This window comes from Gossypium hirsutum, chromosome A11 (genome assembly GCF_007990345.1).
Source record: "Gossypium hirsutum isolate 1008001.06 chromosome A11, Gossypium_hirsutum_v2.1, whole genome shotgun sequence".
In the NCBI taxonomy this organism is placed as follows: domain Eukaryota; kingdom Viridiplantae; phylum Streptophyta; class Magnoliopsida; order Malvales; family Malvaceae; genus Gossypium; species Gossypium hirsutum.
The window spans coordinates 5,155,252-5,172,898 of NC_053434.1; the positions used below are offsets into that span (position 1 = coordinate 5,155,252).

The 17,647-nt window shown below is 30.8% G+C and overlaps 3 protein-coding genes across 3 annotated transcripts; 1 reads left to right on the forward strand and 2 right to left on the reverse strand.

Moving 5' to 3' along the window:
• The first annotated feature begins 4,543 nt into the window (after positions 1 to 4,543).
• Positions 4,544 to 7,011, forward strand: LOC107899915 (cyclin-D4-2). The gene is made up of 6 exons (XM_041080714.1): positions 4,544 to 5,233; positions 5,566 to 5,652; positions 5,743 to 5,841; positions 5,932 to 6,136; positions 6,220 to 6,341; positions 6,450 to 7,011. The coding sequence occupies exons 1-6, from the start codon at positions 4,883 to 4,885 to the stop codon at positions 6,687 to 6,689; spliced, it is 1,104 nt and encodes a 367-aa protein (XP_040936648.1). The 5' UTR covers positions 4,544 to 4,882; the 3' UTR covers positions 6,690 to 7,011.
• Positions 7,012 to 7,617: 606 nt separating this feature from the next.
• On the reverse strand, positions 7,618 to 9,582 carry LOC107899907 (GLABRA2 expression modulator). Its single transcript, XM_016825646.2, has 4 exons — positions 9,029 to 9,582; positions 8,849 to 8,950; positions 8,187 to 8,458; positions 7,618 to 8,053 (listed from the first exon to the last, which is right to left on the reverse strand). The coding sequence occupies exons 1-4, from the start codon at positions 9,378 to 9,380 to the stop codon at positions 7,877 to 7,879; spliced, it is 903 nt and encodes a 300-aa protein (XP_016681135.1). The 5' UTR covers positions 9,381 to 9,582; the 3' UTR covers positions 7,618 to 7,876.
• A 2,198-nt stretch (positions 9,583 to 11,780) lies between these two features.
• Positions 11,781 to 13,227, reverse strand: LOC107899897 (putative clathrin assembly protein At4g40080). The gene is made up of 2 exons (XM_016825638.2): positions 12,717 to 13,227; positions 11,781 to 12,612 (listed from the first exon to the last, which is right to left on the reverse strand). Exons 1-2 carry the CDS (start codon positions 13,148 to 13,150, stop codon positions 12,000 to 12,002), a joined length of 1,047 nt encoding a protein of 348 aa, XP_016681127.1. The 5' UTR covers positions 13,151 to 13,227; the 3' UTR covers positions 11,781 to 11,999.
• Between the last annotated feature and the right edge of the window lie 4,420 nt (positions 13,228 to 17,647).

Consider the following 17,647-nt stretch of genomic DNA (forward strand, 5'->3'; position numbering starts at 1 on the left):
TCCTTACCCGAAACTGTTGCCAGAATCGAGCACGAGGCATTACTAAACTTAATCTATCACTAAAATAGTTTTAAATTGTTTATTTAAGCTTTTCGGAATGTGCTGCCATTCTGCGTCATAGTCGCTTAAAAATTCATATCTTGAGTTCCAAAACTCAAAATTAAGATCCGTAAATTTTTCCTGAAACTAGACTCATATATCTATCCACTAATTTTTTTCATAGATTTTTGACTGGGCAATTAGTACAGTTTATTAGTTAAAGTTTCCCTTGTTTCAAAACTCGACTGCACTAACCTCTTCTTGCTACGAACCATGTTTCTTCCTGTACAAAATTCATATCACTAAGCCGTTTGTTTCTCTTAAAACTAGACTCAACAAGGATTATAACCATATAAAGTAAACCTTCTAATTATTTTTTTACAATTTATGGTGAATTTCCAAAGTTGAAACAGGGGATCCAGAAATCGCTCTGACCCTGTTTCACTAAAACTCAGATATATCATATAATATAATACCTTTACCTGTTTTTCTTATTCCATAAGAAAATAGACATAATAAGCTTTAATTTAATATATTATTCATCTTCAAACTATGTTTCTACAATTTTTAGTGATTTTTCAAAGTTACGTCATTTCTGTTATTTGAATCTGTTTTTAGGTTACTTTCACATTTTTCATAATTTTCATGTGATAATCACCATTCAATCATACATATTAATAAACATGCATATCATCGGCCATTTTTATTAGCTAATCACTAGCAAGTATTTACACATCATTCATTGTTCATATTATACCAAAAGTAGCTAAGTTTCTATACATGCCATACACAAAACAAAACATCTAATTATACAGAGTTATTTCTTTGATAGTGTGATCGGCCTCCGACGTTTCCTTCGATCCCCGAGTGGCTAGATAAGTACTATAAGAAGAAGAAAATAAAGAGATTAAGCACTAGGCTTAGTAAGCTTACAAGCAAATAAATCACAACATTCAACATAATGGATAATTATGCATAATATCATCTAACATCATAAATTTCTTTACTTCTCAATTTCTATCTTCTTCTTTATTCCCTTACCTTCTTTCTTACCTGACCTTTCCTTTTTCATAAATATAATCTACTTTTCCTTTGCTGTTAATTCACTGTAATTTAACTCGTATTCTGACCCGTTGAACCACTCGAAATACTAAGGATACTAGGGTCATTCCTGTCTATCAATACCCTGCCAATGCCATGTCTTTGACATGGACTTACATGAATTATTCCTGTCTCCAATGCCATATATAATATGGACTTACATGGCTCAATCCTGTCTCCAAAGCCATATTTCTAATATGGACTTACATGGCTCATTTCCGTTCTGTCCTGTCAACCCTAATATCCTAACATTCCTAGGGTTCAACCGGGGCTTTCTAACACTTTTCCTCTATCACTTCACCTTAAATTCGACTTTAAATATTTTCATAACATAAATATATAAATGCTGGAAATTGACAATAATAATGTAAAATAAAAGAATATTGCATTTATTTACTGTAAACTTACCTCGATACAAAATGTGACTAAAGTTTACAATTTAGTCCTTTACTTTTTCTTTTCCCCGATCTACTCCCGAATTTCGCTCTTCTTGATCTATAATAGAAAATTTAGCTTATTTAATATCAACATTTATCAAAACAACCCTTTACTCAAACTTTGGAAAAATCACATTTTTACCCCTAAACTTTCACATATTTGCACTTTTGCCCCAAGGCTCGTAAATTAAACTTCATCCTATTTTCTTATGTTTTATGACATACTGATCATTTTTCCCTTCTATGACAACATCAAATTCACACACTAACATGTACTTATGACTATTAGGTATTTTTACCGATTAAGCCTTTTTACTCGTTTTCACTTAAAACCAAGTAGCACAAGTTGTCTAACATAATTTAAAGCCTCATATTCCATCATAAAACATCAAAATACACAAATTTCACCTATGGGTATTTTTCCAAATTTGATTCCTAACTTAAATTATTGCTAGCATAAGCTTTATCGAGCTACCGGGACTTAAAAAACGTAAAGATCATTAAAAACGGGGCTTGGAATCACTTACTATAAAGCTTGAAAGTTGAAGAAACCCCAGCTATGGAGAGAGGTAAGGTTCGGCTGGTAACTTGAAGAAGATGATACAATTTTATCATCTTTTTACCTTTTTATTAATGTTAATAACCAAATGACCAAAATACCCCTCCTTACTAAACTTTCAAAAATTCCTTCCATGTCCTAATTTTGTCCATGAACTTAAAATTGGTCAAATTACCATTTAAGATCTCCTAATTAATATTCCAAAATAATTTCATACTAAAAACTTCTAGAATGCAAGTTTTGCAAATTATTCGATTTAGTCCCTAACCTCAACTTAAGCACTTTATGCATAGAATTTTATCACGAAATTTTCGCACAATCATGTAATCATACCATGAACCTCAAAATAATAATAAAATAAATTTTTTTCTACCTCGGATTTGTGGTTTCGCAACCACTATTCCGTTTAGGCCCTATTTCGGAATGTTACAGGTGGGGTTTAAACAAAAATATAATGTTCAAAAATAGGGTTACGCATAAAAGATAGATTTTTATATATAGACATTATGCCTAATTCATTGTTCCTACCATTGTCAACAAGGAGCGATGCCTCTTTTTTTTTTTAATCTTTGATTGGTTTTATCAAGAGGGAGGAGACCTTTTGCCTTAGTCCTTAAGGGCATAAAGTGGACGAGACCTTACACCTTAGTCTTCGGTTGATTCTACTAAGACAGAAGAGACCTCTCGTCTTACTTTTTAAAGGCATAAGAGGACGAAACCTTGCACCTTAGTCAATTCCTCAAGGGGGACAAGATGTCATACCTTGACCTTAGGTTGATTTTACGCAGAGGGACGAGACTCCAAACCTTGTCTTTCAATTGTTCTCCATATGAGCATATTTACCAAGCTACACAACATATACCTAGTAACTATCTTTTCTATTTTTTGAACCTACCTAGGGTGCGAGTGAGATGGCCTTTTGGGGGTGTGGCAAAGTGACCCCAAGTGGTGCAAGCGAGGGACTCCTCAATGTGTTAGTGAAGTACTCCTTAGGTCCTTAGGTGATCTCCTAATAGTGTTAGCAAAAGGCTCATTAGTAGTCCGAGTGAAGGACCCATAATGCTAGTGAAGGGGCCTATTGATGTGTTGGCAAAGGGTCCCTTAATGTGCCAACGAAGGACCGTTGATAAGCCCTATTGGGTGCGATAGAGGGCTTCTTGTGTGGGTGATAAGCCCATTGGGGTGCTAGTGAGGGCTATCTTGATATGGCAAAGGGCCCCTTGATATGTCGGTGAAAGGATTCATGGTGTGCAAGTGAGGGCTCCTTGTTGATCCTTTTGCTAATGTAATAAATACTTTCTTTTTTTTTACATATTCGAGGGAAACGTCTTTGTTGCTCCCCAAGGTTGGAAGCTCCTCAAAACCCAAATATTAACAGACTCCATAATGCTAAAAGTGTTGGAAAAAACTCAAAAATGGAGAAAGACAAAAGAGCTTAAGGGGATTGAGCCATGGATTTTCATTTAGGGAAAAGGAATTCCCTTTTTTTCTCAATTCTAATAAACGATGTCAATTATTACAAACACAAAAGTTGGGGTGGTTTGTGTTGGAACATAGTGATAAATTATGTTTCTTATTACTAAAAGTTATGTAACTTGACTATGAACAAAAAGTTATAATTATTCAAGTAATATCTTATGAATGGTTGTGTTCATTATTAATAGATGCGACTATGTAGATAAACATCTCTTAGTTAGTTAAATTTCTATGAAGAGACATGAGAATTTTTATAAATAGAAAAGAAATTTCATTTGCATATATACGAAGATATACCAAAATTTAAAAACAAAAGTTTCTCTATTCACCTCCATCTTAATAGAATTTGATATTGTTGCTATACTCCACTTGATGCTTAGTGAGTCATTTTTGTCAATGCAAAATGTAAACAGTCATTAGACTTCATTGTATCTTTGAAACTTATTTACTAGTAACTAAGTTTATTTTATCCCTACACATCAATAGTTTATTATGGCAATTCACACTATAAAGGATGCAGAGAGCTGCTAGTACAAGATGATTTACATCATGAAGGGTGTGGAAAATCGCTAGACTTGATATTTCAAAGGTCTCGTGAGATTAAAGAGTTCTTTTTAGAAAGATTTGACGTACAAATTTTTTTTTCTAATGGAAAGCTTTTATAATGAAATAAGAGCTTTTGGCATGGGTTCCATTTGAGCGATGTGGTTGTAGAGGCACTAGACAATAAAATGTGTTAGGGTGGCTCGATGGTGATTTACGAAAATGTGTATAATAATAATTTTTGTTTTTGAAATTAAATATTCACAACCGGTAGAAATCATTAATCTCCTTATTACGAATACTTTTAAAAGAGTAAACAGCTGGTTATAAAATGCGCTCCACCTAAAGTTTATTACATAATTCATTCCCATTTTTGCATTAATTATAAGATTTTTCATTATATTTCCTTTCTTGGTTCTTTTTGCAATGGCGTGGTTGTCCTTCTGCTCGATCCCTCAATTTCATCTCTCATTTAACCCTAAAAACTCAACTTGTCTTTCCCTACATAAAGCTTCTTTTATTGCAACAGTCTCTTCTCAGCCCCACTCCCTTTCACTCTCTCTTTTTGGCTTTATTGTATAATGAAAAATATGCTCTTCCCCACAAGCCATTGATGAGCCCTTTTCAACACAAAGCTTTCACCTTCATAATGAATTAATTAGTTTTTGCTTTTCTTTTTCCCCTGGGGTTTTAATATACCTCACATTTTAGGGGTTTCTCTTGAAAAATGACTGAAAATCTTGACTGTTCAACCTCAAATCTTCTCTGTTCTGAGAACACAAGCTCTTGCTTTGATGGTGATCTTGATTTTAATGCCTTGAACGAGTTTGGGGCTTCCCGTGCTTGTCATCAACTCTTTAAAAACCAAATCTTTAATCCAAATGACCCTTTCCTTATAAACAACAGATCAACTTCTTTGATGGGTTGTCCTGGTTTTGCATTACAAAGTGATGATGTAATTAAGGCAATGGTTGAAAAAGAGATGGAGCATTTGCCTAGAGATGATTATCTTAAGAGACTGAGAAGTGGGGATTTGGAGTTGAGCGCCAGGAGAGAGGCTATTGAATGGATTTGGAAGGTCTGTCTATTTTGCTATTCTTTTTCCTGATCAGTTTTATATTGACATTTTACTTGTTTGATCCATTTCACCGGTTTTTGTAACTGGGTTCTTGTTTATCAACAGCAATATAGACTTTTCTCAGTAAAACTCATCGCATTGTGCAATTTAATGGAATTTCCATAGTTCGTTTGATCAATCTATTTCTTAGATATTGGTAGAACTCTTTTATATTTAGTAAATGTGTTTCCCCCTTTTCTTTCATTATTCTTGTAATTGGACTCTTTGTTTGATCATTCCTCAGTGATAATGTGCTAGGAATGATGATTTAATCTTTCATTTTTTATTAACAGGCTTCAGCTTATTTCAATTTTGGACCTGTGAGTCTTTGCCTATCCATTAACTACTTGGATCGGTTCCTATCAATGTATGATTTACCTGTAAGTTCTCAAATTAGCTTCAAATTTGGTTCTTTAAGTTCTTAAACCATAATATATTCACTGATTGTTTCTATCTTCTTGGGGGCACAGAGAGGTAAAACATGGACTGTCCAACTGTTGGCCGTTGCATGTTTATCTATTGCAGCTAAAATGGAGGAAACAAAGGTGCCTTCATCAGTAAACTTACAGGTGATTACAATATATATAGATTGATTTTTCATGATTGTTAATCCCTTGGTCTTTTTCCCAATTTGAGTTTCATGATTGGGTTGTTTGCAGGTGGGGGAACCAAAGTTTGTGTTTGAAGCCAAAACAATACAAAGAATGGAACTATTGGTTTTAAGTACATTGAAGTGGGGAATGCAAGTTTTAACACCTTGTTCCTTCATTGATTACTTCTTGAATAAACTTCGTAATGATCATCAATATCCATTATCAACTTCAATCACTAGATCATTGCAGATAATATTGAACACCACCAGAGGTTTATTTCTCACTATATCTATTTGTTTATGTTATTATTATTGAGAATCAATGGTGTTTGATTGGGGAAATGAATGAATGCAGGTATTAATTTGTTGGAGTTCAGACCTTCTGAAATAGCAGCAGCAGTGGCCATTTCTGTTTCAGGACAAATGCAAAGATGTGCCATTGATAAAGCTATTTCATCATTCATCTTTGTACAAAAGGTAAAAAAAAAAAAAGGAGAAGAAGATACAAAAATGGTGGTGCCTGTAAATACTTAAAAAACTCACAAGAAGAGAAGAGATGTCAATTTTTTATTTTTATTTTTGCAGGAAAGAGTGTTGAAGTGTGTTGAAGTGATGAAAGATTTGACATTCATTAATGGCTCAGCTGCTACTACTTCAGCTACATCATCGGTGCCCCAAAGCCCCATTGGGGTATTAGATGGTGCAGCATGTTTGAGCTATAAAAGTGATGAAATAAAACATGGGTTATTCGCAAATTGTTCTCATCCTACACCAGATCTTAAGAGGAGGAAACTCGACAAATCATCTCAACCGGATCACATCTGAAATTTTCCCTGGAATAAAATTTTAAGGTGAAAAATAAAAAAACAAATATGGTTCAAAGTTGAAGAACCCACAACTCTATATTTCACAGGAAGAAGAAGTGGATGGTGCCTCAGCCATTGCCATGGTGGTGGTGTTTTTGGAAACAAATACTGCAGCTTTATTATTATTACCATTTGTTGTAGATTAGATTTCAATTACAGAGAGAGGGGAAAAATATCATGTCAGAAATTATAAGCAAAAGAGTGTAATATTCTTTCAGGCAGCAATTAGAGTGTAATTATGGTCATTCTAATCATAATAGAAAATTGCTGTTATTTCTTGATGGTGGGTGGTTTGTGTACTTTTTGTCTTATTTTTTACATAAATAAATTAAAGGTAGAGTATTGGGTTTAGAGTAAGACCGGTCAACATCTGAGGTTTGGTTCAGTTTTTAAGTTCTGTGTGTTTCTGAATTCTGAAATAAAAACAGAAAACACAAAAATAAATGTGAGAGCAGAAGCCTTGGGAATCCGCAGGCTACTTACTCACTGCCATCAAATTTCCCACATCCTATTCTCTTTAAAAGTAATTCATATATTAATCTTTATAATATGAAAATTTGTTACTTTAATAATTATAATTTAATTCTATTAGGGTATTCTCTGACAAGTTGATATATGTCATTGAGAAATAGTTGCTCCACGTGTGTATATACATGTTCTTTTTTTATGCAAAAATCATATAACATAATCAGATCTTTGGGGAAAATAATTAAATTATAAGATAAGATTGAGAATAGAAAAAACTTGTAAACAAGTCTAAAACGTGCATGGTGAATGCAGAAGGAAAATACAAAAAGGTCCTGATTTAACAAAATTTAAAACATATATAAAATTTATGATATCTTAAATCTAATTATGACACATAAAATAATATATATCGTCAAATATAAATTATACTTGTGAATTTTATTATTAGATTTTATCATTGTGATTTACAATAGCATTTTTATCGTCACACACAATGTTTTCTGAATCGTTTTGTTAAAGAAAAAAACAGAACATACATATTCTTTGTATTCTTTCCTTCTTAACAGCCATCAGAGCTTCCAAGGGAGGGGAGCATGTATTATCAGATGATCCCGAGCAGCCGAGTAAACCCATTGCACGGTAACGTCGTATGACGGAGTATCACGAGAGATTGTGATGTCAGCTATGTAGTTGCAAAGCTTCCTTTAGGCATGTAACAGCACCGTCATAGTTTAAGAAGCCCATGAACCAAAATTCATGACTATCAACGGTGATAACTTGGATGTACTTTTCAGCACAATTGAGTCGGCTCGTTGAAGGATTAACCGCTTTAAGTTGATGTAATGGGATAACTACCTGTTTTAAGCAGAGAAAGAATGTCGAGAATCATATGAATCTCACACATATATATATATTTCCATACCCATCAAACACAAATATTTCAATAAAAATGAAGAATAGAAGCAATTAGAATGTTAAAGGTTATTACCTTATAGTAGCTCCATTCAGTTTGGGTACCATTTTTATAGGGAAGGGGAGTGTCACTGCAATATGCAAGCTTTGCTGTAGATACATATAAAATTCCCATGACAGGTCCAGCTGATGTGGACAAATAACATACAAATGAATTCCCAAGTTGCTCTTCCGGATCCGTTACAAAAGTGTGTCTGAATATCTTCTCATACCCACCTTCTGCTAAAACCTTTGTTCCTTGTGCGATTCTTCCCATGGCTGCCTCTGCCAAACTCGGGCTTGTTTTTACTGTTTGAATAGATATTTAAGGTTTTTTTTTTCCAATATTATACACTTAAACTTGGATTTAATGTTTAATTCGAAGCCTAAAATTTATTTTGGTTCGATTAAGTATCTAAGCTTCATTTCTTGATTCAAAATGGTATAAGAAATCAAGCTTAGGTACTTGGTTATTTGAACTATGAAATTAAATTAATGTGTTAATTCAAACAAAAAAACAAATCCAGATACTTGAATAAAGAAAATTTTAAACACCAAAATAAATCTTGAGTTCAATTCAAGTATAATTGAAAATTAAATTAAATTAAATACCAATTTTAACTTTGAAGGCCATAAGATATATTTTCCTTAAAAAATATATAAGAAATAAAAAAGTAAATTAACAGGGGCGAAACATACAATGCTGCCACGTGTTCCCTGCAAGATCCTCGGCTTTTCTCGTGGCTTCCCCCACTTTTCTCCTCCATCTCCCCAATACATCCTTCACAGTGTCCATTTTCTCTGTGTTCGATTTCAAGATGAATTAAAATTTTCAAAATGAAAGATAATAATGGAAATAAATGTGTTGTAATTGCTTGCCTTTTAAGGAAGTCGAAAATGATTCCGGCGTAGGAGACTGAACAATGTAAGGATTGGATCCGTTAGCTGCGGACATGGTGACGCTGTGATCCGCAGCAGGCGATTCACTAACTAACTCGGCGCTCCAACGAACAGATTTCCTCGATCCGGTTGATGTTTGATTCGGTGACCGCTCGCTTTGAATCTCATTCTCTTTCGGATTCTGAGCCTCTTCCTCTTCTTCTTTCTCCGGTTCTGTTGTTGGCACAATAACAAATTCATCAGCGTCCATTTCGGGATCCGACTCTTTCCGGTTCTGTTCTTCGGCAGGTGAGCTGGACTTTGACTCGGCTACCGTCGTCCATTGTTCCATTCTTGTATAACGTTCAGAAAAAATGGCTCCGCGTGAAGTGGCGTGGGTTTTTTGTTGGAAGTTTAGTCGGAGGCTGGTATTTGATCTTTGTATTTTTCTTTTTAAAGAAAAGAATAACTTGAGCTGACCAAAACTGGAAAAAGGAAGGAATAACTTAAGCAGCGAAATTGCTATTAGTAATAATATGCAACCTACGCTCTCACACCAACTTTAATTCTTATTACAAATAGCCATGTGATATAAAACAAGGTATGATAGCCATGGGTGTTAATCGGTGGTGGAATTTAGTTCAGTTCGTTATTAATTTTTTGAATTTATAGTTATCAGTTAATTCGATTTAAAATTAAGTAATTAATTAAGTTAATTGAAATAAATAATATATATTATATATAATATATTTATATTAGAAATGTATTTTTTGAATTATTATTTTTTTATATTAATCAAAATAAATAATATATATTATATATAATATATCTCTTTGAACTATTAAAAAGAAAAAAGAAAGTGAACATCAGTAAAGTTTTTTACTTATTTTAATCAAAAGATAAAAATATATAAATTTCAGTTAATTAGATTACCTTAATCGCTCGAATTAATCGAAATATTTTAATTCGATTAATGTATTTAAAAAATTGATTTAATTAGTGATTAAAATTTTTATATTTTAAAAAATTTAATTAATAATAATTTGGTTCGACTAATAATTAAACCGGCCAATTAAATACCCGTAATGATATGCACGAAAATACAACACATGAATAACATGTTTTAATTTAGTATGAATTTTATTATATAATCGTGTTTTACGTAACAACCATGTCAATCAAATACAAGTAAGACGTAGAGATATGATTGAGACGTAATTAATTAGCTCAAAGATTTCCCTCAATATTTGTTGGAATACATGTAGTGATGGATTATAGTTATTAGTTTGTAAAAATTTATTTTCATTGTTTGTTTAGTTATATATATTTAGAATTTTTTTATGAATATTTTATAATATTCATGATTTTTTAATATTTTGAAAATTTTCTATATATTTATTATTTTTTTAATTTTTTATAATTATATTTTTTAAATTTTAGAAGAATGACGGAATTCATCAAATTGATAAATATTTGGACCTTCAAGGTTAGTATTTATGAATGATAAAAAAAAATTACTATCCTCCTTTTCTTCACAAATATGATGTTTATCATTCAATCGAGTATTTTTGTTTGATTTTATTGGCTCATGATTCTTTACCAAATAAATGGTTTTTTTACCCAAATAATATAAAAACAATAATTAATTAGAAAAAAGGTATGAAAAATAAATTAATTATTAAAATAGGCCTTTGTTACAGTATTTTGACGATGTCGTTTGACAAATTGGTAGCACTAGAGAAATGTGATGATTTAAAATATTTAGGGACATGATATGTAAATTTCTTGTTTTGGTTGGCGGCTTGGTAGTGTGGCAACATCAAACTTTAAATAGTTAAATTATTTCATAAACCCCTTATTTATTATTTTCTTTTATTCCCCTTTAACACCAAAAATAATAAAATTTTTCGAGATTGTTCAAGGTATTATGGTGATATTCATGGCTGCCATGGGAGAAATTGAAGTGAGCAATGTTCATGCCGACTCTCAACAGCTTCTCGATCATGGGTATCGATTGCAATACTGGACCCAGAGTGCAAACAATTTTGGTTTTGGTAATACGGCCATCATTTGGAAGCTCCTTCAAGTTCTCATCAATGTCGATATTCGTCATTTTCTTTTTGATTGGGACAAAAAAACTCGAACAAAAGAAATATTGAAATAAAAAAATGAGGTTAATGTAGGGTTAGTGAGAGAGATCAAATGAGGTAAATATAGAAATGGTTTTTTAAAATATATACAATCAAATATGAATAAATTAGAAGCAAACATAAAAAAAATGCTTCATGTTGAATTAAATTGAGAAATGAGATATTATACCTTATAAGTAAAAAAAAAATAAATAGACGAAAAAAAGTGAGTTTTGAAGAACAGGATAGTGAGGAAAAATATTTTTCGCAAAATAAATACTTTTTTTGGTGTTAAAAGAAAAGAAAAGACAATAATTTAAGTGTCAACTAAAACAGTAAATTTACATATGAGGTTCTTAAAATTTTAGGTCATCGTATTTTAATCTGGTGTTGCTAATATGTTAAGCGACACCAACAGAACAATATTTGCAAATACTTATTTTTGTAATTAATTTATTTTTCATATATTTTTTGTAATTAATTATTACTTTTATATTATTTTGATAAAAAACCCTAAATGAAATAAACTTTCATATCTTATATATTAATTAACCATAGTAATTATGATTATAGTATTTAAATATATCATAATCATTATAAACAAAATTAATCATTATAAAACATAATTAAATATCTTTATTTTTATTAATATTTAAAATCAAAATAATTGGAACAATATTTAAATAATGTTATTATATAATTTTAAAATCAAAAGGTAATTTATTGACCCAATGACCAAGATTCAAATAGAAAATTATACTTACAAATTCTTAACGATTTTTTTTTTTTGATATTGCAATTTTTCAGATTCCAACTAAGCTAAATCCGTAAAAAAAATAAAATTAATATTGAAGCTTAGAAAACCTTCCTGAAAAGAAGTCAACTGAGTCACCAAGCTTCAGAACTCGCTCTCCGTACCGAGATGACTCGCTAACCTTGTTCTTGCTGCTCTCCATAACCATTAACCTTCCTTCTCCTCCGTACAATTCATTGTTCCCGACTTGATCCTTCATTTCACTTATTGAACCCCAAACAGTCTCAACCAACACATTCCTCATTTGTCCAAGTGCTGATAATCTCTCTTTACAATCTTCCAGTCTCTTCAAAGCAAACCCCAACTCAACTGACTCAAAAACACTCAAACAACTCAGTCTCTCTTTAAACTCACTGACTCGAATGGAAACCTCGTTGGCTGATGCCAAATAATCCTCACCCACCATTCCTAGAACCTCGTCCACCAATATGTTGCCATTTGTATGCAAAGAATTGGGCATTCTCGAAATCTGTTCGATTAAATTCCCCAAAGAGTTTATCTCTTTAAGCAATTGGCTATTTATAAGAGATGATACTTTCTCCTCTTCTTCTTCATTTTTATCTACACTGCTTGAAGCTGAACTTAGAAAGAATCCCAAAACCCTTGACGTTTGCAACAGATTTTCAAGGTATAAAGCATACCTGCAATTTGTTTTGAATATATTTTCTTTAAATTTGATGCTGAAATGTGAAATCACGTATTTTCCTAGAAAGTTGGAGAAACTAAAAAATAAAATAAAACATACCATCTAACCCAATAGGAAAGTTCCCAAGTTAACAACGTCGTGTTATATCTGAAATTGGATAGTTTAAGGTAGTTTCGGCCGCCATTGAAAGGGTAAACAGAGAGCTGATCTTGAAGAATAAAGCTGCCACGCTTAATGATGTGATGAACAGTGATGAGACACTTGATGGCAACTGATGCATCACGGGTGGTCTGAAGACGGTCCATGAGGATCTCGATGGCAGTGGAAACGGTGGCGCGTGAGGTATGGCCGGAGGCAAGTAAAGTGGCCAAGTGCCTTGGGTCAGGTGGAGTGAAGGGGTCATGGGTGGTGGCTCTTAGTAAGGCTAAGTGGAGGGATAGGGTTTTGGGATCGGAAAGCAAAGCTGCTTTGCTTTGAGAAGCTTTGTCCTTGATGATCCCAATGAAGTCCCTAAGAATCGTTATCCGCCCCATTCAACAACAAAACAAAGCCAAAGAAGAAACGAAAGGTGGAGAGAAATTTTATTATGAAAAGAACTTTCATCTACTTATCACAATTTGTCGGGGTTCATTTCTAATATAAAAATAATTACTAGGCTTTAATTTGTAATTTGGCCCTCAACTATACCCTAATTATCAATTTGGTCTTTAAAGTTTTTTTTATGTCAAAAGTAATCCCTAAAGTTTCCTTTTGTCACACTAATTGGCGCTTCGGTTAATAGACATTAAAAGAAAATTTATGTGGCATTTTGGCCTATGACTTGTGCTAAAAAGATAAATTAAACTTAATATTTTTTCTTTCTTTCTTTCTTTCTTCTTCCTTCTCTCTCTCCCTCCCCCTCTCCCGCCGCAATTCTCTTCTTTTTTTAAAGCTAAGTGCAGGCTACATTTTATTGATAAACTTAACATAAATATAATATAAAGCATAAGATCTTTAAAAGCTAAGTGCAACTCAACTCTTGCCCTCGTTCTTATCTTCACCAAATTCTATGAACTAGCCTTAGAGAGTTTGTATCTATTTTAACATGTGTCGCTTTATTAATGGCTGAAAGTGCCCCATTTTTCTTCAACGTCTTTTAGTGGAAGGGTCAACTTGTTTGACGAAGGTAAACTTTTTGGATTACTTTTGATTTAAAAAAAAAAAAGAAAAAACTTTTAAGAGCCAAAATGAGAACCATGGTATAGCTTAAGGGTCATTTTATTACTAAAGCCTAATAATTATGATGTTCGTGAATATATTTTATAATTATTTGGATAAACGACATTATTAATCATTAAATTATGAGAAAATTTTTGTTTTGATCACTTTAACACTAGAAAGAGTTAAAATTGATCATTGAATTATTCAAAAAAATTTTGTTTTAAGTCATTGGGTTTTTTTTTTAAGTTCTACTAGTGAGCTCCAAGTGACGATTCGAAATCCAAGTCAATCTAACAGTCAATGCTAGAAATCAAAAAAAAAATTTAATTTTAGTTCGTAAATTCATGACATCTAAAGTTATTTCATGAAGAAAAAAACTAAACTATAAAAAAAGAATGGGAAATAAAGTTTTCAATTGGTACATGTAGAGCTGATCATGGGCTGGGCGGCCCGGCCAGACCCGAAGGCCCGCCCAAAAAATGGGAGGGTTTGGGTAAAAATATAGGCCTAAAAAATGGGTTTGGGCAAAAAAAGAGGCCCGTTTAGAAAATGGGCTGGGCCTCGAGTAAGAGTTTTTTGGCCCTGGCCCGGCCCGAATTATATATTAATATATTTTTTTATTTTATTTTTAGTCATTTTAAATTTTTAATATAACTATTTTTTATTAAATTGTCAATTTGTGTATTGTTTTAAGAATTGTTTTAAAAATTATTTTAGTATATTTTTATTTGTTTTAATATTTGTTTTATGTTTTTAAATATATTTAATTTATTATATTTTTAAATTTTTTTTATTTAATGAAATAAGCAAAAAAATTAATACGGGCCGGGCCGGGCTCAAGCTTAGCAATTTTATTTCGGGCCGAGCTTGGACAAATTTTTAGGCCCGTATTTCAGGCTAGGCCCGGGCCTAAAATTCTGTATGGGCCGGGGTAGAACCCGGCCCATGATCACCTCTAGGTACATGCAATACGAGCAAAGAAAGCTATATAATATTGATTTTAATAGCCTATTGACTTAAATAAAAAAATTTAAATAATTTATTGATCAAATTGTAACTTTATAAGTTAAGTGACCAAAACAAAAATTTATCCATAATTTAATGACTAATAGTATAATTTACCCTAATTATTTTTTATTCAAATTAAATGGCTAGATCTAAAGAAAAATTTTACATTTCAAAATTAGTGCAAAGCATAACAAATAAAGTAAAAATTTACTTTTCAAAATAGTAGAAATCATAACATTTAATCTAATAATTAAATGTTATCTATTATTAATTATATATTAATTAGTTTTATTGAAACAAATGATAGTTGAACTTTAAAATAAGAAAAAAAAACTATTTTATAGCTCGAAGCATAACAATTCTATACAAATTTAGTAATAACTTAAAAGGCATAATGATGAATGTACTCTTTTAATCTTTACATTTCTGTCAATTTGATCATTATATTTTTTTAAATTAAATTTTCTCATTAATTTTTCAGAAAGAATCAAATCGCTAGTTAAAAATGGATTTAAATCGCTTTTATTTTTACCAGAAATGTTGATTAAAACATTAATTTTTTAATAATGTTGATGTGGCAACTCGCATGGCATTATACATATATATCATGTTGATATGACATCATTTATCTTATATGGCACGTAACAAATAATTTTAAAATTATAAAAAAAATTACACGTGAATTGCCATGTGAGTTGACATGTTTAAAACATTAATGTTTTAGTCAGTATTTTCATAAATAGAAAAAAAAACAACAAATCAACTTTTTTTAAAAAGGTTAATGATCTAATTTGATTATTCTAAAAAAATTAAGAATCATATTTAAATTAAAAAGAATAAGGACCAAAAATGTAAATATCAAAGATTAAACTTATCATTATATCTAACTTAAAAAACAAATTTATAATAGTTTTCTAAATAATGATAAAAAAAGACGATTAGTGAATTGATTGATGGACAATTTGCCGTCATTTTTCACTCAAAAATCACTCAATTAAGGGGTTATCAAGTTGAGCAATAAATTCATGCAATCTGATTGGTATCAAGTGAATTTTGCTGAGAAATGGTTGTATATGGCCATATGCATGATGCAAGTTGAGCAGTAGCAGTTCCATCCTTGTCATACTGCAATTAATTCATTTCGTCAGTTCACCCACCCAATTAATTAAAACCCAGAGATCTGTTTCTTAAGTAAATCGGCCTAAAGTTTGTATTTTGGAGATTTTTTTTAAAATTAATATATTAATTAGTTTGAATTAATTTATAAAAATTGATTTTTTTTCATCATTATAAATTAGAGAGAAAAAAAGGAGACGAACGGGTTTGAATAAATAAACCTGAAAATAAAAGGCTTTAATTATATTATTAAATAATTATAATTATTAAAATGAAATTAGATCTAACTAGTACAAAAGAATTAAAAAAAAAGTGCCAATTGATGTTTAAAAAATTAGACTTTTAAATCACTCATTTATTTGGTTGGATTAATGGACAACTTAATTAAAAAAAATTCTTTTTGAGTAAAATATTTTTAAATTGTATTTTTTTAAATAAAAATTATATTTAATTTTTAATTTAACTAATCAGTTTAATCTGATTTTTTTATTCGAATAATTTTAATTCATAAAAGCTAACGAAGGCTTGGCTTAGTAAGAATGATTTTCTTCCTATAAAAAATGTTCATGAGTTAGGCCGAGTTTAATCAAATTCGGGTTGAAAAATGGATTTAAAATATTGTTTAAGTTTGATTTAGATAAAAATACTAAAATTCAATATCAGTCCAGCTCACATATATTAATTTTTTTATAATATTTAAATATATACAATAATAAATAATAATAAAAATATTAAACTAAATATTTCCTAATAAATTGAAAAGAAATTAAGAATATATGTATATTTAAATAATAATAAGATAGGTAGAACTTAACAAGCAAATGTCTTTAAAATAGTAATAAAATTAATAATAAAACAAGAGTTATGTAATATTCAAAAAATAACAATAAAATAATAGCAAGTGAGAAAACAAGAAAATAGCAACAAAATAAGGAAAAATCAACAAGAAATTTGGGTTAGGCCAAAAAAACTTATCCGAGACCCAATCTATTTTTTAAACCTACATTTTTACTCAAACTTTCTTACTTTTCGAACGGATCTTCGGGTCTAATCATCTTCCCATGAACATGATACTGCCATGAACAGGTTTAAAGAAACTAACAGTGATGATAATAAAGCTGTAATTAAATTGCATATGAAATTTAAATTTTTAATTAGATTAAATAAACTCTTATTTTTGTTATATGTTTGATTATAATTTTTTTAAATTATTATAATTTCTTTAATATGTAGTTTAATAACTCTTATTATTTTTAACTTATACCTAAATAGGCTACAAACTTTTAATTTAGATTGTTTTTAAGTAGTTAAAATTTTTATTATTATTACGAAATTCAAGCCATGTTACGTACCTCTCTCCTAATTCTATTATTGTATCAAAAATACTTTTAATTTAGATTTAAACTTCACTTTAACATAAATCATTTGTTATTGCGGTGGCATTTGAGAGTTAGGGCTTTTGGTGTCATGTTATGTGCTATGGAGGCTTTTTATTTGGTGAATGCTTCATATACCCAATTGTCTTGTTCTAACAAGAGCTAGTGATGTTTTTCGTATTTTCCTATCTTTTTGTATCATGTTTCTTTTGCTGGGTCGAAGTTTTTATGATTTTTTTTTAATGTTTGACTTCTGAGGATGATCTCTAGTTTTGTGCTTGTATTCTCAACTTTGAAAATGGAAAATTTAATATGCTCCCTTTTTATCAA